The following is a 20,546-nucleotide window of genomic DNA, read 5'->3' as shown; positions in this document are numbered from 1 at the left end:
TGTATAAGTCAACAACAAGAACTTTGTATATCAATTAACATATTTTTACTAAGGTGAATCTTGATTACTGTATTTCTCGGCTCACAATATGATCGACGAGATATTGTAAAGGATTAAAAGTGCAGTATTGAACCAATTCATATTTATACTTTAGGATAAACTCTATTCTCCAAGAGTTCAATTATCGAGCATTAAAATTACTTTATCGGTAGTTAATTTGAAATGATTAGTTATTTCAAGCACATTAATATTCATTTTTCGTTATGGGAAAATATTATAGTCAACACCGAACCGTTTGTCGATCGAATTAATTTTGATGAATCGTCTATAAAACTTATAAGATATGTTAAGATTTTGGACGAAAAATATACTACTACTACTACTTACTTATTTCGCAAGTGGGTCCAGTCCATCCTGTGGCACATGTACAAGTGAACTCGTTGACAGGCGGTGTTGGTGATAATATAGACGACATTTTTGCATTGTTGTTCAATATGACGCTATTAGATTCACTAGTTGGTCGCATACTAACTGGTTTTCCCATTGAACTCATGCCACGCATTCCTCGCACAACAACAACGGCTGTCGTTTGTTCAAGTATCTTATCGCCTTCTTTCCGGCTACTACTGTCATACTTTATTGGATTCTGTACCAAAAAACAATAGCAACATCGTATAAAAAAAAAAAAAAAAAAAACAAAAAAAAGTATTATAAAAAAAACATCAAATGAGTGCTTCATATTTCAAATCGCCAAATATTCAATTTGGTTTTCGAATGTATACAGGGTTGCGCATATAATCGGGTTTTCCATGGGGGTGGGAATTTTGAAAAACCATTTAGGGGGTATGTTGGGGGTAAAAATAGAAAATTTCTATTATTTATTTCTATTTCAATAGGTACTTTGTGTGTGCTCTATACACAATTACAATTATTATTGTAATGCAATCGTTTGCTTACGCACATGAAACACTTTCGCAAAATATACATACACTTCTGCCAATCAACAAAGCCGATCAGTTTTGGACGTATATAGTATATTCTTTTACTTGAGTTTTTCACCATTATTGCAATCAAGTGTCGTTACGTTTATATTTTTGTCATCGGTCACGATGAAGTGCATAATCAAAAAGCCATCAAATATTTTTTCGGTTTCATTTCAAAACCATAAGTTAAAATTGTTTGCATTCAATCATCATCTTTAAAAAAGAGAACGCAATTTGAATTGAAATGTTGATGGTTCTTTCCATTATTGAATGCCAACGGAGTTAAAAAACCCACATCGAATGCCAGAGACAAAGCATAAAAGGAAATGAATGATATGCGCCAACTGAATTGAACGAAATTACACGTTCTCTCTCACATACACAAACATGAACCGAATTCAATGCAAATTAATTTTACATTTGTGCAAAGTGTATGGTGGAAAAACGCCGTCGGCAATCAATTAAACGACGAAATAAATCGATTATCATATGTATAGTACGCAAATCAAGTGATGAAACGCCTTCTTGTTCAACAGATTGCCGCTAGGATTGCCGACATGTAAGCTTAAATTTCTGGAAAACCAATCGTTTTTTGAAAATGCCTTATATTCAGTGGCTTTTCACTTAAATTGAAAGTAACTCTGCGATTGTTTTTGTATTAAATCGGTTCCACAATCTCAATTACCAATTATTTGTTTAACTTCAACTCTGTAGAGTTATCACATTTTATGGACACAGAAGATAGGTATTTGAAAATACCAATTTACAAATTGATGGCAATTACAATCGATCGATAGATCCGGTACCGGTATAAGCTAACAATTAAAACGATATGAATACCTTCAGGGTACACGTTCCACCATTTTTGCATGGTTGGGTTGCACATGGATGTTCAACGATTTCACAACGATCGCCCGATAGTCCTTCAGTGCACGTGCAACGATATCGATCTGGTGCAATATTCTCACACGTTCCACCGTGCAAACAAGGCTCATGAGTTCCACAATAGTTTAGATCTGTTTGGATGAAACAAAAGAAAAGAAAAAAAGAAATAGTTCAATCCAATGAAAATGGAAGAATTAGAAATACGTAAAATAGAAATTAAATTGCCATTATCCATTATTCGTCTGAACAAAAGTTTCAGTTTCTTATTCATTGCATTCTAAAACAAAAAATGGTCTACGTTTTACTTAACTAATCTAATATAACAACAGATTGTGCTATAAATGAGTCGGAATCACAAGTGTAAAGAGAAAATGTTTACAATTTTTAATGGCTCAAAAGTAATTCAATAGGCTCGGTAATTATTATCATTTTTTTAAGCAGAGAAATAGATGAATGATGACCTAATGTGCAATACGACCAAAAAGGGATGGATGCTTTTGTACGATAAAATATCGCAATGAACAAAAAGAGAAAAAATATGTGTGACCTAACTAACCGAATGAAAAGAAACTGATGTATAATCGTTCAGGATCATTCCATATACAACTAAAAAAAGGGTGAAAACCCCGATATTTTTTTCAGTCAATTGAATTAAATTTGAACCTGATGCCGATGTGCATCGTTTGTATTTCATTTAAATTATAGCAATATGTGCTCGAGTGTTGTTTTTTCTGAACATATGACCGCACTTGCTCTGCTGACATACTTTTTTCCTTCCGCACATTCATGAATCTGAAATGTCCTTTGCATTTCAAATCTTATAATAAATGCAATACACATTCAATTTCCTATTTGAATCTCCCGGAGTAGAAGAGGGGAAATGCGACAATGTATCTAAATATAGTAATATAAGAAAATCAATGTATCTATATATCATATCAATGATTGTGTCACGCATCAAAAACTTTAAAATGTGTGTATTTTGTATATGCATTCTATATATGTCGCTCATTCATATGCTCATACTTTTAACACATTTGCACATAAATGACCTAACAAAAGAAACTAACGAACCGACTATTGTTTATTTCATTCCGTTACGAATATACGATAATCAAGTGTGGTAATTTTTATTAGGGAAACAGGGGCGAGATTCGTTAAACTGTAATTTATTGTTTGTACAATCTTTTGGTTTTCGGATTGTATCAGGAAATTTTTTATGTTTGTATTGTTTGGAGTGCGGATGCGGTTGAAATTGACTACAATAGATTGACTATGAATACGCACAATTTTTGATAGACTGCAATGCGTCAGTGTATCTCTTTCTTTTAATAATATGTCGGTTAGATGACAGCATTCGTCAATTTAACTATGCTACTTATATTGTTATATTCGCCAACATCTGATTTTAAATGTTGTTTGGTTTTAAATTCAAAATAATATGGATTAGTATGAATTTGATGTGATTGAATTGATTTCAATTTATAGACATACCTTGATCACATAAAATTCCACCCCAATTGGTGTCACAAACACATTTCCAAGCAGTTCCATTACAGTAGCCGTGTCTACATCCGGGATAAACTTTACATTGATCACATAACGGTCCTTCCCATCCCGAACGACACCTGAATATTTGAAAAACCAAATTTAGTTTATAAAATGATGATGCTTTGGTTACCTAATAAAAGTAAAAAGAACTTGATTGAAATCTTCATCGAAATAAACGCTTTTTACAATGCTTTGTTATATTTCGATTAAATTATAAGAATTAAGAATCGAGTATGCCTTTTATGACAAAAAAAAACGATAATTCATTCATTAATTTTCTATTTTGAAAATAATGGACCACCACGTATCGAATACGTGATTAATTGACCGAAAGGATATTCCGAGACGAATCTATTGTACATTCTAATTCAATGTATTTCTAATCGTTTGCTATTTAGCTGAACAATATGAAGCATATTTTTTTATTGTATCTTTATATTCTTTGTTTGACAGACGAGAATGACTGAATTGAGTTGATGAGCGTCAGTTCAATCTTTTCATCGATATTTGTTCACACATTCTTTTTAAAATTAGCTGTATGAAAATAATTTCTATAGATGTCCCTTATTTGTTCGTTTAATTTCAAAATTCAAAATTAAAACTTTGAAACAACTTCCTTACGCACGAACAAGCAAAATTGAGTGCGAATAAGCAAAAAAAGCAAGAATGTACAATAACGAACAACAGCGAAAATGTAATTATAAAAATGTGTTTGAATGTAAAATTTCAAAAAAAAAGTTGCGGCGACAACGAATATTCATAGTGCACGAAAGCGATGAAAGAAAAACAGTAAAACAACAGCAGCGCCAACAAGACAAAAAAATCAACTTATAATATTGGTTTGCTATTCAACTATATACTTTGTGCAGAGTGAAGCATCTGATTGAGTGCAATCAGAATAATAAAGTGTATAATAACCGAAAAATTAAAAATCTTATAACAGGAATAATACCGTAACGAATAAGTTATTATTATTATTTTTGGAAGTAAGAATAAAAAAACGAAAATACTTGTACTTGAATATCTAAATAATGTATTGAAAATGCCGGCCACCATACGTGCACGATTTTGTGGATCTGTACGCCCGCGAGATCATTATTTGAACGCATAACAAACTATTTCTTTTATGTTCATTTGATGTCTGCAAGAAAAGTATTTACCATGAGAATTCTTCTTATTTAATGTAATAGTATCATATGTTGTGCTCCACAAAGTGCGCATACAAGGATACTTTATGTGAACATGATATCGTACTTGTCAAACAATGTGCTTCTTGGCAAACTAATCACAGAAGCGCTTACCCCAGTAAACCTTCTAATATGTTACACAAATTTTTCAAATTATATTATTTTCTTTGGGCCTCTCTACCGATTCCATGCGAAATCGGGGTGTATATTAGAAGGTTTACTGGTTAGTGTACTTGTAATAAGCCACTCCTGAATTCATATTTTCACAATGCTTTTTTTTTGCTGCGGTTGTTGTTACTTGGCATGTAGCACGTTTCTGTTTCTATCTCTGTCTTTAATTGAATCCGAATCTGGCAAATACATGCATGCACGTTATACGTCTCATTTTACGTAAAATTATTGTATTTTTCTTCAATTCCTTATCATGCTTGCTATATATATAACACTAATGTGCATTATTTATACACAATAACGTAGTTCAGGATGATCAGCGCATAATGTATCTTTGTCGTTGATTCTTTTGCACAGATTCTTTTGATCACTTCTTTTTCTCTCTTTAGTTTATATTTGTTTTTGCATATTTGTGCATTTACCCATTCTCATTTTTAGCCTTCGTTTTGCTCGTGTAACAACATAACAAATATTTGCTAAGCAATGCTTGTTGTTAATTGTTTTTGAGGTGTAGATAATAACTTCTTTAGTTGAATAAGCTTTAATATGAAATGGTGAAAAATCAATCCATCATGTTACTGAATTCAGTATTGTGAAACTATAATTACTAGTTATATTTTCTATTTTTAGTATGCCGATAGATAACGCTAAGAGTGACAAATAGTTGTCGCTATAGTCATCGTTTATTTATTTGATTCTATGATTCATGGCCTGGAAATGCCTATGTAATTTACATATAAACGAGTGAGACTCAAACATGTTCTTCTTTTTCCATCAAATATACCAGTGGCGCCACCAATTTTACATATAAGCGCATACAAAATTTTCAATATGGCTGCGCCCATGAGAGAGAAAATTTCGTCTCATTCATTTCCGCCCCATGCTATGATTAAAATTTCACATGCGATTTTCGGTAAATATTCCATTCCATTTGCGATTTTTTAATCAATTAACATGGATTTTGATATAAAACGATTTACATTTACAGGCATTCACATATATCGGTTGGGTGAACTACTTTCTGACATAAAGTGATGTTAATATAAACGTGTAATTCATTGAATTAAAACGCAGCAATGCAAACACACATAAAAGCACGTACACGCGCGCGTACAGATGATATTTTCAATGAGATTTGATAATGCAATAGACTTCGAATTATTTGCGCTTATGGCATATTATATATTATTATTAGTTATTTGTTTCCAAATTAACTGAAAAAAAAATAGAGAAGGATAGAGAATTATTTATCCTCTTTCATACTGGCATTTATTATTATTTTATTACAGTACATTGCCAAATGTAGGAATACCGAGAGGTGAATTGAAATTAAAAATTGAAAATTCATTTTAATTGAATTTTTAAAAGTAAATTATAAAAGATCAATATCAAATCTCTTTATTATAATCCAAATTTTAATCAAAAATCTATTATTGCTTTCACAAATTACGTTCAAAAGAAATTCGGCATTTTTATCACTTTTTCACGTCAAAAGTAAAACTATGTCGCTAGGGGGGAGACACCGAGAATAAATTCCGAATCCACTATATAAATTACTAATCCAGCTATTCCACTAATCCAAAAACACAAATGTGGAATCGAAACTATTTTTCCTATTCCATGCACTGTTTCCGTCAAAAATGTTAATTCTGCTATTCCACACTATTCCACTAATCCATCAATAAAAGTCAAAAGAAATGTCAAATGGATTTGAAGTGAAACAATTTTTGCTATTCCATGCACTGTTTCGCTATTCCATGCGAATCCATTCACATACGTTGCTATTTCATTGAAATTTCTCGAATCTTTACACTAAAAGTCTAATCCTATTCCACGTGTCTGCCCCCTAGCTATGTCGTTTTGAGACAAGCCGGTAAAATGCATTTTTTATATGACAAAATAACTAATTTGGAAAAAAAATATGTCTGCGAATTGTAGATAGTTTAATTTAATTATTGAACAGAAATATTGAAAATATAAAGAAAAACAATTATATTTATTTTTCATTTTTCACTGTAATATTATTCCGGAATAAATCGTCCAATTGCCGACACATAAAGCACCAAAGTTTCAAGTGAAACACTTTGCATTTAACAGATGTGACAGTTAAAGTCGTATTTGGATCATTGTGAAATTCAACCAAAAATATTATAGATCAGGGCCGATATTCTAGAACAATCCACAAAAATCGTTCGGAATCATTTGTTTATATAAACAACTCAGCTCAGTGAAAACAATAAAAGTTATTGTTATAATTATATTAACACTCACATTACTACAATCACTATAACAACCACTTCTATTGCTTTCAGTCCGATTCAGCGCCTGACCGTAGCTTATATTTTGAGTGTGTAACAATTTTTTTAATATTTTCAATGTTTGGCGACAAATGTAGAGCTTTATAAAAGTTATATTTTGGTACTTTTGGTGTCCATATTTGACGCCAAACGTTGAAAAGACAAAAAAATATTAGTTTCAAATGAATAGTCCGCTCAATATATTGTCGGAATAATTCCACTGTTGAAAGAGGTGTCGGAATAATTCCGAACAAAATAAGTGGAATATTGTTTATTTTTTTTTGTCTTATGAATAACGACTATTATTCTCGTTATGTGCTACAATATTATTCAAAACAATATTCATTCATAGAAATATGTTTTTCGGAATAATTCCGAACAAATTGATCGGAAAGTGATTTGGGAGCCGAGAATTGGACGACGAATATCCGACATTTGGAATTTTCGATGTTGCGGCGGAAAAATGGAAAATAATAATATATTTTTGGAAATTACTTTCTTTTGACAATGTTTCGTATGCGTTAGCCGCACGAGTTCAGCATTTCTCAGCTCTCAGCTATATGCTGAGCAGCAGCAAATCAAGATGCTCTGCTTTATAAAAAATTCCAGAGGTTTTATATACATGGAAGATTTTTTTTAACGATAAAGCGATACTGGATTCGTTTCTGATTTAATTACTTTTTATTGATGTAATTGAATTCAGTGCACGTCTCAAGGTAAATAGATTGGACTTGACATAAAATTGTTATAGAGCATCGATTAACCAATCACGTTTGGTACCTTCGAAATTGATGAATTGGAGTTGGTCATAAGTGAATCGATGGTTTCTATTGTTGTTATTATCAGAAAGTTTTCTTCAAAACTTTGTATTATTCGCATGCAGTCGGGAAAGTTTTTGAAACAATAACAATGACAACAACGACAACGACTATTATTACGCCATGTGTTCGGAATGACCTACGCATTGAACAACGAAAAGAATTAAAGGAAACAACATGAAAACGATCGTTCTAACGAAAAAGAGACCCGAAGCATGACAATATCACAAATACACGTAAAAACAGTTGCAATTGCTGTTTTATTTTTCCATTGCAGACCCTTTGTTGTAATTATTTTCGTTGCATGTGAGGTAGAAATGGTGTCTTTTTGACATTTTGTATTTTCATCTGTAGGTTTGTTTCCCTATGAAATATTTGGCAACATGAGTATTTTTCTTCGAGTGTAGTAAGAAATTAAGTGCCTGTTTTAAGTAACTAAAGTCACTACTGATTTAAATGGCGTGCACATTAAAAATGAATGAAAAAGAACACCGACGACTAGAACAATGACAGAAAAAGATATAGATTTGGCAAAGAGAAGTGGGTTGCAAGATTATTCGATTTGGTACTAAAAATCGCAATACTTTCACAGAGATCTATATATTTTATGTTTTATTTTACGAAGCAAAAACAACAACAACAAAATTCGTTCGAAGTGAAGAAGTTGAAATGGTGTTTGCACAAATGCAAGGGCAACAGATTAGCTGAAGAAACTTTTTTTGAATATAAATACAAGTGCTGTGCAATGAGTCACAACAAAATCACTTTTATATATATTAATTAATATTATTAGTTTTAAACATTTACCGGATTTTTTTGTTTACTTTTGAAACACACACACACACCATTTGGAACTCTTGGTTATTTGGTTTTTTTGTGCATTTGTGGAAATCCAATTTAATGTTACGAAATATTTAATTGCGTTCGTAATTGTGATTTGGAAGAATTTGCACGAAAGTAATCTGAAAAATAGACCGAAACTACAAGCATACAATAGTACGACAACCAGAAAGACGGTGGTCCAAGACCGGAATGAAGAGCGGGAGAAAACACACCAGTGACAATGAATACTGACGTATTCAGGAGTTCAGTATAAAATTAAAAAAAAAAACATTTGTGCAAATGAGCATTTGCGTTTGTATATTTACAATTCGTGATTAGCCCGTATAATAAGATAAAAAGGTACACACAAACACTAAAGGCGCCGTACCTATTATATACTGCGAATTCAAAGTTTATTCTGCAATTTTCGATCTAAATAACACAAAATTTCCTTTGTCTGGTTTTTTTTCGAAATGTGTGTAATTCGTTACTTTTTGGATTTTGTTTCTGTTCATTTTATTTTCATTCAGTCATTTTCACTCATGATTATAATTGTGATTATTTCGTTTTTATTTGTTGGTTTTTGCTTTGTGCATAGTTGTGTCAGTTGTCGTGCAATGTTTGACTTTTAGAAAGTGTGAACATTTGGTACGTGATAATGATATAAATGTCGTGTTTCTGAGCCCACATTTGCACATCTTTCAAATGATCGCGTCGAGTAGGTATTTTGTTTGTGTTCTCCGGGGTCAAAAAATCTCCGAAACATGAACCGCATCTGAATTTTCTTGGCTTGTAATCAGATTTGGGGCCCATATTCTCAACAAATGATAGAAAATTTCTAGTAAGAAAATAACAGAAAATAAGATGCGGAGAGAGCGACGAAATGAACGAATGAATGTTTCGGTTCTTTCTCCAATCGAATTGAGATTGTATTTTTTCTTTTTCATTTCTATTGTCATTGAAAAACAAACAGTTCAATGAGAAAAGTGCAAAGAAAAAAGAACTAAAATGTGATGTTCATTAGAGTCGATAAATGCTTTTGGCACAACAAACCCAAATTTGATGCAGTGGCGTATATAGTATATACGTATATCGATAAACAGAGTGCATTGCTTTATTGGCGCCATCATCACTGGCACGTTTATCACCACACAATTCGATAGCTCTCACTGTTTTTTTTCTGTCGTTTTGTACCGTTTTCTCTACTCTTCTACTCGTATTTCTCTTTTGATCAATTGTTTTTTTTTTTCTAGAGTACTAAATATTCCATGCATTGTGCATAATAATTCAATTAGATGCTTGGCTTTTGCTGGAACACGATCTCGCGCATACATGTAAATGGGAACGGTGTCGCGATTGAAGTGCATACAATTGGTTAACCAGCGGTGCACCAAGAAATCAATACAGGTAATTGCTACATAATTGTTTCGTGTTTTTTTGCCTGTTTTTTTTTTTTTTTGTTTTGTTTTCTATTCACCGTTTTATTTTTTGCTTTTTACTTTATTTGCTCTTTTGCTAACAACATTATGCCGAATTTGATTCGTTTTATTCAAGTCTAACGCAAAAAATGTTGCTGCGTGAAATATATAACTTTCCAATGAAATATTTCCCATCCAAAGTAAAATCTTTTTATTATATTACAATAAGATTTCGATAAAAAAAATGCAAAGGGGTTGACATAGTTTATTATTTAATTGTCATTCATAATGTCATATTGTGGCGTTATTTCATTTATTGAAAACTTATTTATCGACACTGGAGTACAACATTTTGTCACAGATAGTTTTGAGTTATATTTGCATGCAGAAATTACCAATAGAACATTTAATATAACCGCACTTTACCATATACGTGTACATCAGAGACGTTAGATTCCAATTATTATTGATTATCTTCTAATCAATCATATCGGTTTTATCATAACTTCTTGCTTCAATGCTCAAAGTCGATAAACAATTATTGTTTTAAAACGGATCATTGTAAAATGCATTTTCTCCTTTGGTTTAGTTTCAATATACATATGTACCTATATTCGCTTGATTGATTTATTTACTCGTGATTTAGATTGTACCATTCGATCCATTTGAAATTCCTCATTTTGCTGGTCTTGTGTTGTTATTAACTTCAATTGTTTGTCCAAATCATATAAGCACATACACATTTAAAAAACCATGCACAGTGCATAAAGTATACACACGTGAGGCGAGTTTAAGAGTGGCAGGCTACAAAGATAGTAACAAGTGTGGAAAGCAAATTTACAGCTATATTATTTACTTTGAAATAAATGTCTCATTTAACTATAATCGGAAGCTTGTTTTATTTGTCGATAGAAATATACAGGGTGATTCAGAATTGGTGGTCAATATTTTCCCAATTTTTTTTTTAGCTCATTAGGAGTAAAAAAGTGTATGGGCACTTTTCCCGAATCGGGTGTTTAAGTAGGGTTACTTATTCGGTTTCCTTGTACCTAAAAACCCCCAATACCAATTTTCATACCGATCGAATGAAAAAAAAATGGAACTCCAAAATATCCTTCGAAGGGGTAGGCTCGAAGCCGATTATCTCAGAACTTCGAATCGATCGGACAAAATCGTTGGCACCATTGGATTTCTCGGGTCCGAATTATGTAAGATCGGTTGTAAAACCAGATAATCTGTGGAAAAAACTGACCCGGTAAATTCGATTCCAAAAAATGAAAAAAAAAAAAAAAATTCGGTCGCTCCACTTCGGACCGTTGAAATTTTTGACCCACCCACATAAATTTAGATTCTGAAAATTTGCATACCGGCTCAGAATTGAATACTCTTTCGATTTCTGGAATAAAAAAGATAGGTTTATCACGTGTTTTTTCGAGATAAATTACGATTTTCCTCGATTTTTGGTCGAGAGACCTTTCCAACAAGCCAATAATCAAAAATGCCTTTTGAAAAACACCGCTGTGGTGACCGTCCGTGGAAATCAACCGAAACATAGAAAATCTTGACCTTTAGGGGGCTAGGGCTGTAACCCTACTTAAACACCCGATTCGAGAAAAGTGCCCATACACTTTTATACTCCTAATGAGCTAAAAAAAATTGTGGGAAAATATTGACCTCCAATTCTGAATCACCCTGTATATATTTTTATCTGTTTGGGCTCATTCTATGCTCTTATCTCATTTTCTTTTTGAAGCAAAACAAAAACGCCACTTCGTCGCTTTAACGATACGTTAACATGAGTTTCATAATGAAACTTTCATTATATTTCTGTTTGAAAGAATCACATTTGTTTTGAATACAAAACACTGACAAAGAAAACAATACTATTCACCAACTCTCTCTCTCTATCTTCCTTTCCTATAATTATATTTCTGTTTTAGCACATCCTGACTACTTGTGTCGTAATGAATCTCAGTGGGCACAAATGAAGGTTTTTTTTTTTTTCAAAAAGTAGTGTATATTTCGGTGTATCCGCAATATTTTCGGTATATCACGAATTTTTTTCGAATTTTTGGTGTATCAATCTAGTGTATGAGATACACCGCTGAATTTTGGTGTATACATTTCACGAGACGTGGTAAATAACATAAACCGCAAAGTTTTTGGTAGATAACTTGCACTACTTTCTCGATTTATGGTGTATCCAAATGACTAAGTCCCAGCAGTGTAACGTATACACCACTAGTGGTACATTATTTACAACAATATAATATAATAACATTGCATACACCAAATTGGTATATCATATGCACCGGTGAATCAAATATACCACAAGTAGTGTAGTGTATAGTGTATATTTTTTACCGCTGCCATATTTTTATGATATTCTTCTTCTTGTAGCCATTTTTGCATCATTGAAATTACTGAATTCATTTTAAATTTTTTCTATTGAAATATATTTTTAAAACAGTATGAAAACTATCCAAGTTTTTTTGTTCAACAAAGTCATGAAAAATATTATTTTGAAGATATAACATAAGGATAAAAAAATATTTATATTGCTTAAATATTTTTTTAAATTTAAAATCACGAATTTTTGAGCCGCATGAATTTTAAGGGGGGTACCTTACAATTCCAACACGTAAAGTGTATTTCGTTTTAAATTTTATGATCGCAATTCGCGATTAAAAGTACACAATTTTTACGTTATGACCATATTTCTTATAAAATATTTGCAAGAAGAACTTTGTTTAATGTCATCACATATTGTGTAATCAAAACACCAAAATATAAAAATAATAGTGTATAATTTACACCATGACTGCAAAACATCTCGGCGATACTCGGTCTGTGAATAAAGCCATGCAATTATCGCGCCACATTCACAACACAAAACATAAAAAATTATTTATTTATCATTTATTAAGCATGCACATTTTTATGTAGCCTTTGCGCTCTTCGTCTCTGTGTATGTACAAGCAGAGTCTTGCGTTTCCATTGTAGCGTGCACGCAACGAAATAAGAATTATTTCTAAGTATTATAAATAAATATCTTACTATAAATATGTCGCGGTAGTCCCTGCTAGAAATTGGTTCAAGTCATGCACTAATAGCATTTCTAATGTAACGAAATAGTGGTATTTCATATACACCAAAGGTGTATAAAAAAACACCGGTGGTGTATTAAAAACACCGACCATGTGTAAGCACTACACCAAAAACTGGTGTATAGGATACACTAAAAAGGGAACCAAAAAAGTGCAAAGCTTACACCAAAAAACTGGTGTATTATTCTCGTTTGTGCCCACTGCGACACGTCAACTTTGTGCAATTGGTATTTTAATATTCCTGTGAAAGTTGTGAATTATATTGTATTGTGAGTACTAATCGTAGTTTGTGACAATACAATCGTTACGGTTGGTCACAATTATAATAAAATGATCTTTGATAGTTTTAAATATTACACAAAAGTAGAAAATTTCTACTAGAAATATACATATTTTTTATTTTTACATTTTGATAAATTAGCAAATGAAGTGGTTAACAATGTTAACTTAACATAATCTCATTTTCGTGTCACTATCACAATAAATCGATTTAAATTGCCTAAAAATACCAGAAAATACTATAGAAAAAATAAAATTGTCTTTTCAATTTTATGATAAATCATGACAATCACATTGTCACAAACTTGGACTTACTAGTGCTTGACATGAAAACCAGCTTGACATGAAATTAGGAGTACACTGTGTGTATTGCGTTTGAGATCAGTTAAACATGAAATGCAACAAAAATATTCAGTTTGTGATTGATGAAACAGTAAAAAAATGTAAATGAAACATCTAGATGAATATGATTTGTGTTTGTTGATTCGCTGATTGATTTTGCTAAGTGAACAAATATTCAGGTAGACAACTGTTTTACACACTAATAATATTATCAAATCTAGTAGCGAAAACATAACATACGTAAGTCACGATCGTTTATGAGCAATCAAAGAAACATACAAATGAATCGTTGCGACGAAAAAAAAGTTCCTATTTTTCTCCAAATAATATATACTACAACAAATAAACCCGTCTATCTATAAAAAAAACTCTATGTTGATGTATTTTTTGGAGAAAAACACGAGCAATTTTTTTGCCACAACGATTTAAATAAAGTTCATACTTGCTCTCGTTGCGCACAAGCCATCAACCGAAAGACCAAAAGATGTGACAATGTAAATAACACAACTGAATCACATCTTACATCTGTTGCATGCATATAACAAAATTCATTCATCGAAGAAACATTTGATTTACAAATCTGATACGTACTCCTTTGGAATATTTGATTAGGTACTTCCATCACATACTCATGATATTCATGTTGGTTACAATTGTGTTGCAACAAAAAATCCAGAGTGGAATGGAAAAGAGCGCTCCTCAGAATTTTGAATGAAACTAGAAACAACGATCAAAATCAAACGGACAATTTCAACGTTGAGTTAACGCTTTGTGTATTTCTTTTTGTCGAGCTAATGCTAAACCTAACGCAATGCGATAATGATGTGTAGACATAGTGATTACAAGCTGGAAAATCTGTCACATAAACATTAATTATGATAATAAACATGATAATTAATGCCATTAGGAATCTCATATATATAACAAAAAATAATAATTTTTTTTAATATTTAAAAAAAAAGTTTCCGAAAACGTTTTCATCTTAATAACTTCATTTCTTTGTCATTGAATGGTTTATTACAATCTGCCATTGTTATTTAATATTCTTTTTTTTAATTTTCTTTTTCTTGTATGGATTTTAAACTTATGTACAATTTTTGACACTGAGAGTCGCTAATAGATGATAGTTTAACTTAATACCGATAATTATCATATACACCAACGGTTAACAGATTTTATCTAAATGTTTACTTATTTAAAGAAATCCACTAATAGAGTCATTAATTATGTGATTTTCCTACTAATGGCTAAATTATGGTGCAGTTAATTCATTATTATAACATACTGTGTCTTTTTCTCTATTTCTTCGCTTTGCTGTCTTTTGCCGTTTCTTTTTTTTCGAAACTCTACGGAAGTATGTTAACATCAAGCCAAAAGTTCTGATGAAAATCGATTTATCACCGAATAAGAATAAAATAAATGATAAAAAAAACATTCTCATTGTTGCTGATGATGATAATGATCACACCTTTTCTTTTCATCTATCTTTTAATTCAAAATGACAAACGATCTGTGATGTGGTAAAATCTACCACATACAGAAAATTGACAAAGGTAAAGAAATACTGGGTAAAAAACCAATGCTTGCTGCTTTGTTCAACAAAAGAGATTAAAGGAAAAAATAACTATGCTTTCGAAAGTCTTCATAGAAACGAGAAGACAAAAAAAACTTTTCGTCAAATATTGAAATAGATGAAATTCTTCACACATAGATTTTTACTTGTTCTGCAAAAAAAAATCTTCTTTTCTTCTTTTTCTAATGAAATAAAGTTCGGCATCTTCCGAATTGTTTGATGTTTGACCATGTTGACAAAATTAGCATATGAAAAGCACACTATACCCAATGCTTAAGAGAAAAACTTAAGAGAAAAAATGATGTTTGAGGCAGAAGATGGCAATCAATCGTGGCTATTGCTTATTTGATTAAATATGGGCGGTCTCAAAATGACCAAAAAGGTGATAACAACAACACAATTTTTGTTTAACGGTTGTTATACGGTGTGTATAGGTTTTGTTTTTACCGTGTAATTTATTTGACATTAAGTTATGTGAATATTTGTTCTTTGTCTTTTCTTGTATGTGTACTTTGGCTTATGTCTGTATTTTGCTGCCTGGTGGGCGCATCGTTTGACAGTAAATGATATTTCAATCGACGTTAGTTTTTTTTCTTCATTTATCCATGTTGTATATGTGTTCGAGTGATCTTATGGTTATTTATGTTACTTATTTTGTGATGCGCGCAGTGGTTATATCTGTCGATTTGCAATTGTAGTTCTGGAATTTTTAAAAGCATCAATTTGTATTTTAGATATATTAAATGACAACGAGAGAATCGAACAGTTTAAAGGAATATCTTTGTATCGAACAATGGGCTAAAGAAAGCTAAAAAAAAACCTCCAATGACAGCGAAACCCATTGAGAAAAACGAATTGAAAAGAAATAACTCGTTAGGTAAATAGGCACATATTCATTTATTCTACTTAAAACGATTCACTTTTTGGTGGGCTTTCGCTGTGCGTCGCGGTTAAAACAAATCACTAATATCTTGAATATATGTTTTCAGATTTGTATAGTGTTTGGATGAGCGCGAGAATATACGCGCCAATGACACAGTGAGAATATAATTTGAACGTCTTCATTTGCTTGGGCTATATCCAATATACAATGCATTGACTAATGAAAAATGAGAACCGCATGCGAAATGAAGAACAATGATTGTTCAAAAAGTGTAATTTTTTGTGTGTTTTTTACTCTGTCCGAACCATAAATAATGTCGAGGAACACAAGTAACGTTACTTCATTATTTTTTTCTGTTTCGTGCTTTTCATTTTTAAGATAATGTTCAAAGAGATTAGTTTTCTATGGTGTTTTATGATTTATGCATTCTACGTCCAATTGAATATTCCGTGTATAGAACATTTTGTTTGTTTTATGTTTATTTTTTGTTTTAAAAAGGTTGATGACATATGTTCCTCAGTTCGGTCTATAATTATGTTAAACAAGCAACATACTGTGGAAAATAAACAATTGAATCCTTAATGAATTCAATGTCTTTTTCTTCAATAAATGAACGTCAAACGTCTAACAGAATTTGCTCAGATTTAATATGAAATGTTCATTCAATTTTTATGGTAATGTTTTGATTATTTGATATGATTACAATCTTTGAATCAAACTTTCGTAACAACCAACTATAAAGTAATGCCATAGTGCACATATAGTCCATGTGACATATACATATAAAATTGAACGTTTCAATCACATTATTCCTTTCATAAAATATGATCTAAACAAAAATGTTAATGGAAATTGATGGAAAGCAACAGAAACAATCTAGCTCATGTTATATAAAAGGAGCGGTAAGATGAGATGCACTCGAATTGTAAAACAAAAATTACATTGTCGCGCTTCATGATGATCGGGTCGTGAAATATTGAAACTGTTGAAAATATCAGATAATCCATTCGTCTTTTGATTATTCCTTTTTTTTCTTCATAAAGTGTATCTTTTCGACAGCGGCTAACACTCTTCATGAAATACAAATTGCATGATGATCAGTGAACATATCATGAATTGTGACAGCATCGAATGTATGGATAAAAATTGCTACGGCTTTGAGCGATATACAATGCTGTTCAATTTAATTGCCAATGGTACCTATTACTTTAATAGAATGAAGAACAGAATGGAGCAGCAACTCGTTTATAAGGCAGAAGAAAAAGAAAAATTAAATGAATTGAAACTTGAATTACCGTCCAACAAATTATAAGGCTATTTTTCTTTTCATCGTTTCATTATTTACCGACCTCTGTATTTCAATTGCATTGGAAAAACATTCAACTTCATCGGAAATTTTAATTTAGAAAAGAGAGAGAGAGAGAGAGAGAGAGAACCTTCTTTTTTATTTCGTTTTATTTTGCCCCTTCGATATACATTCCGGTGTAGTTATTTGTGGTTGTTTTCTTTTATTCATCAGAGCTCATTATACTTTGAAATGCTTTAAGTTTTTTCATGGTAGTTATTGTTCACGTTTTCTATTATCATGCAGTACAATGAACATAATGAAACTAGACGAAATATAGAGAATTGCTTGTGTCAATGCGCGCTATACACAAATCAATGAGGCACACTAAATCATGACATAATTTGATTCGTGATTTATTTAATTATAAAATTACTGCAATTGAGCACTGTTTCGTTTGAATATTTTTACGGATTTCTTCTTTTTTCGCTTTCGCTCTATTTGCATCGATCTGACTCTTTTGTTTTTATTGGTGGTTCCAATCGGTCCGTTGATTTGTTGTGGGTTAGAATTGTCTTTTCGTTCATCGCATTTTCAACAATCATACATAATTACTACTTCGTTGCCAATTGCCACAGAATTTCATGAAATTTATAGTTATCATGAAAGTTAGTATTAGTTTTGTGAAATTAATAGCGAAATAAAAACAAAATTAGTTAAATTACCAACCACAGGCCAATATATTCGATTCGATTTCAATCGGATGAAGTTCACTAATATATGACATAGAATTACAACTTACGTGCATTCGCCTGGAATCAAACATGTTCCATGGTTTGCGTGGCAACCACGTTTACAAATAGCTGAAATGAACGCAAAATAGAGAGAAGAGCAAAAATGCATTGTGTAAATTGAAAATGTGAGCATGAAAAATGATTTTATTTTTGTGTAGTCAAACCTTCTTCGCAATTAGCACCTTTCCATCCGCTTAGGCAAACCTTATTTCCGCGTTCTCCACAGGTATAATGACCAAAACGATCATTACGTGATCGACAAAATGTCGTACATGTTGTATTGAAATAGTTCTCAGAACATTGTACACGAACACTGAAATAATAACAAAAAACAACAACAATATATATTCAATGGACAATCTGATGAAATCGAAAAAGGTCAACACAGATCAATAATATAAATATAACACCAAAAAAATCGATACGAATTTACAATTTAATCGCAACATTTCACTTACCGATACGTTATCCGCGCATTTTTACCGATATAATTCAATGTATTCCACTCAGACGATGGCAAAATTACGCCAGAAAATGAAGCTTCATCAATCAGTTGTTCTGATACTGTAACATTTCAAATAATATATAAAAATATCTATTACAAATATTTTTCTGTTTTTATTTTTGTTTCAAGGTAAGTTATGCCGCTATGTAGTTAAAATGATTTCATCTTTTGTATTCCTTCTTCGGGAAAGAAAAATCAAGTAATTCGGATGAATCCAACATAAACTTTGTTATTAGTTGCAAATATTTTAAGAAAAAGGTTTGCTTTGGAATGGATTATTACACTGACCATCATCAACAGACTGGTAAATTATATTAACTATGTCTATAGACAATGTGATGATCAACTACTTTTTAACGAGAAAAAGTGTATCTATTTTACAAAAATAGATTTAATTGATTCACACGTTATTCGAAACAGAAACAATGGATCAAATCGGAATATAGTATTCTCATGTATACCATCTACTTTTCCACGTGAAACGACATAAACGACGACGACAACATTGATGTCAATCTGTGTTTTGTCCAATTGAAGGGATGCACAAAGACAAATATCGTTAATAATGTGACATGAATGTAATTACTTACCTGGATAAGAAGTATTGTACATATCCAACGCTTGGAGTATCAGCGTAAAAGATTTCTGAAATTAAAATGGATACATGAGTGAAAAACAAGGCAAACGAAAAACATTAGACAATAAATTATTACAAAAATTTAAACAAATTAAATTGTAGAAAATATTTTGAAAAATAAAAGTAGAAATAAAATAGAAGGCGCAAATGAAACGAAAAAAATTGTGCATAAAATATCGTCGAGTATGTGAGTGTAAGAGACGATCACTAAACGATTTTATATATTTCCGGTAAATTAAAAACTGAATTTATCGCCACATGAACGATGTAACTTCGTTTGTTCTGAGTTAACTAACGATCCCTGGCGCATCATCTTTCACATGTAGTGACTCACTACTACTAGTAAGAGCAAAAACTACGCAGTTTTTCTTCATGTTCTTTTTTTATCTCTTTTTTTCTCCACAAAACGAAATTACACGGTAATTTCAGTGTTTATCGCTTTATTCAACGATCTTTTTTCACTGGTTTTGATTTTCAAATGATCAGACATTGGTTCATTAGATGAACGCATTTATTCATAAGAATACAATCTGAATCAATTTATTTTTGTTAATCATCCCGACTTTGTTTTCTATTTATTCCAAATGCTCTGCATAATGGAACTGTGTTAATAGTCGATAAAATCGATGCGCGGTTTTTAAAAAAATGTTTTTTGAATGCCATTCTGTGGAAAAATACAATATTGAATTTTATATGGGACTATTTTTACACATTCTTTGACTTGAACTTGAAAAAAATGGATTTATCCTGAATTGGAAAAAAAATGTATGTCGCCAATATTGACCTTCCCTCCCCTCTCGTTTTTTCTTCACCATAGTATGGTGACCATACTTCTTTTCTATTTACATTCAATGGTTGACATCTTTTGCTCATCTTCACACCAAATTGATCGCAATTATTTTTTTAAAGTGGGATTTTTGTGAAAATTCAGAAAACCAACAAAAAAACACGAAATGTTTGTGTACTCACAGAAAAAGTGGAGGCGGTTTTTCCGCAAATTATTGTAGCA

At 31.6% G+C, this 20,546-nt stretch overlaps 1 protein-coding gene across 1 annotated transcript in view; it reads right to left on the bottom strand.

Moving 5' to 3' along the window:
* LOC116339045 (protein serrate-like) overlaps positions 1 to 20,546 on the bottom strand; it is a 124,472-nt gene that overhangs the window by 2,748 nt on the left and 101,178 nt on the right. The window contains exons 3-9 of the mRNA XM_031764656.1: positions 19,491 to 19,545; positions 18,854 to 18,959; positions 18,560 to 18,708; positions 18,404 to 18,464; positions 3,363 to 3,496; positions 1,824 to 1,999; positions 388 to 646 (exon numbers count right to left, since the gene is read on the bottom strand). Coding sequence (XP_031620516.1) covers positions 388 to 646; positions 1,824 to 1,999; positions 3,363 to 3,496; positions 18,404 to 18,464; positions 18,560 to 18,708; positions 18,854 to 18,959; positions 19,491 to 19,545 — 940 coding nt within the window. The remainder of the gene's footprint in view (positions 1 to 387; positions 647 to 1,823; positions 2,000 to 3,362; positions 3,497 to 18,403; positions 18,465 to 18,559; positions 18,709 to 18,853; positions 18,960 to 19,490; positions 19,546 to 20,546) is intronic.

Source organism: Contarinia nasturtii, unplaced genomic scaffold, assembly GCF_009176525.2.
Source record: "Contarinia nasturtii isolate CC-2019 unplaced genomic scaffold, AAFC_CNas_1.1 Cnas_scaffold_493, whole genome shotgun sequence".
Lineage (NCBI taxonomy): Eukaryota > Metazoa > Arthropoda > Insecta > Diptera > Cecidomyiidae > Contarinia > Contarinia nasturtii.
The sequence above is the reverse complement of the archived record's forward strand: the minus strand, read 5'-3'. Positions and strand labels throughout refer to the sequence as shown.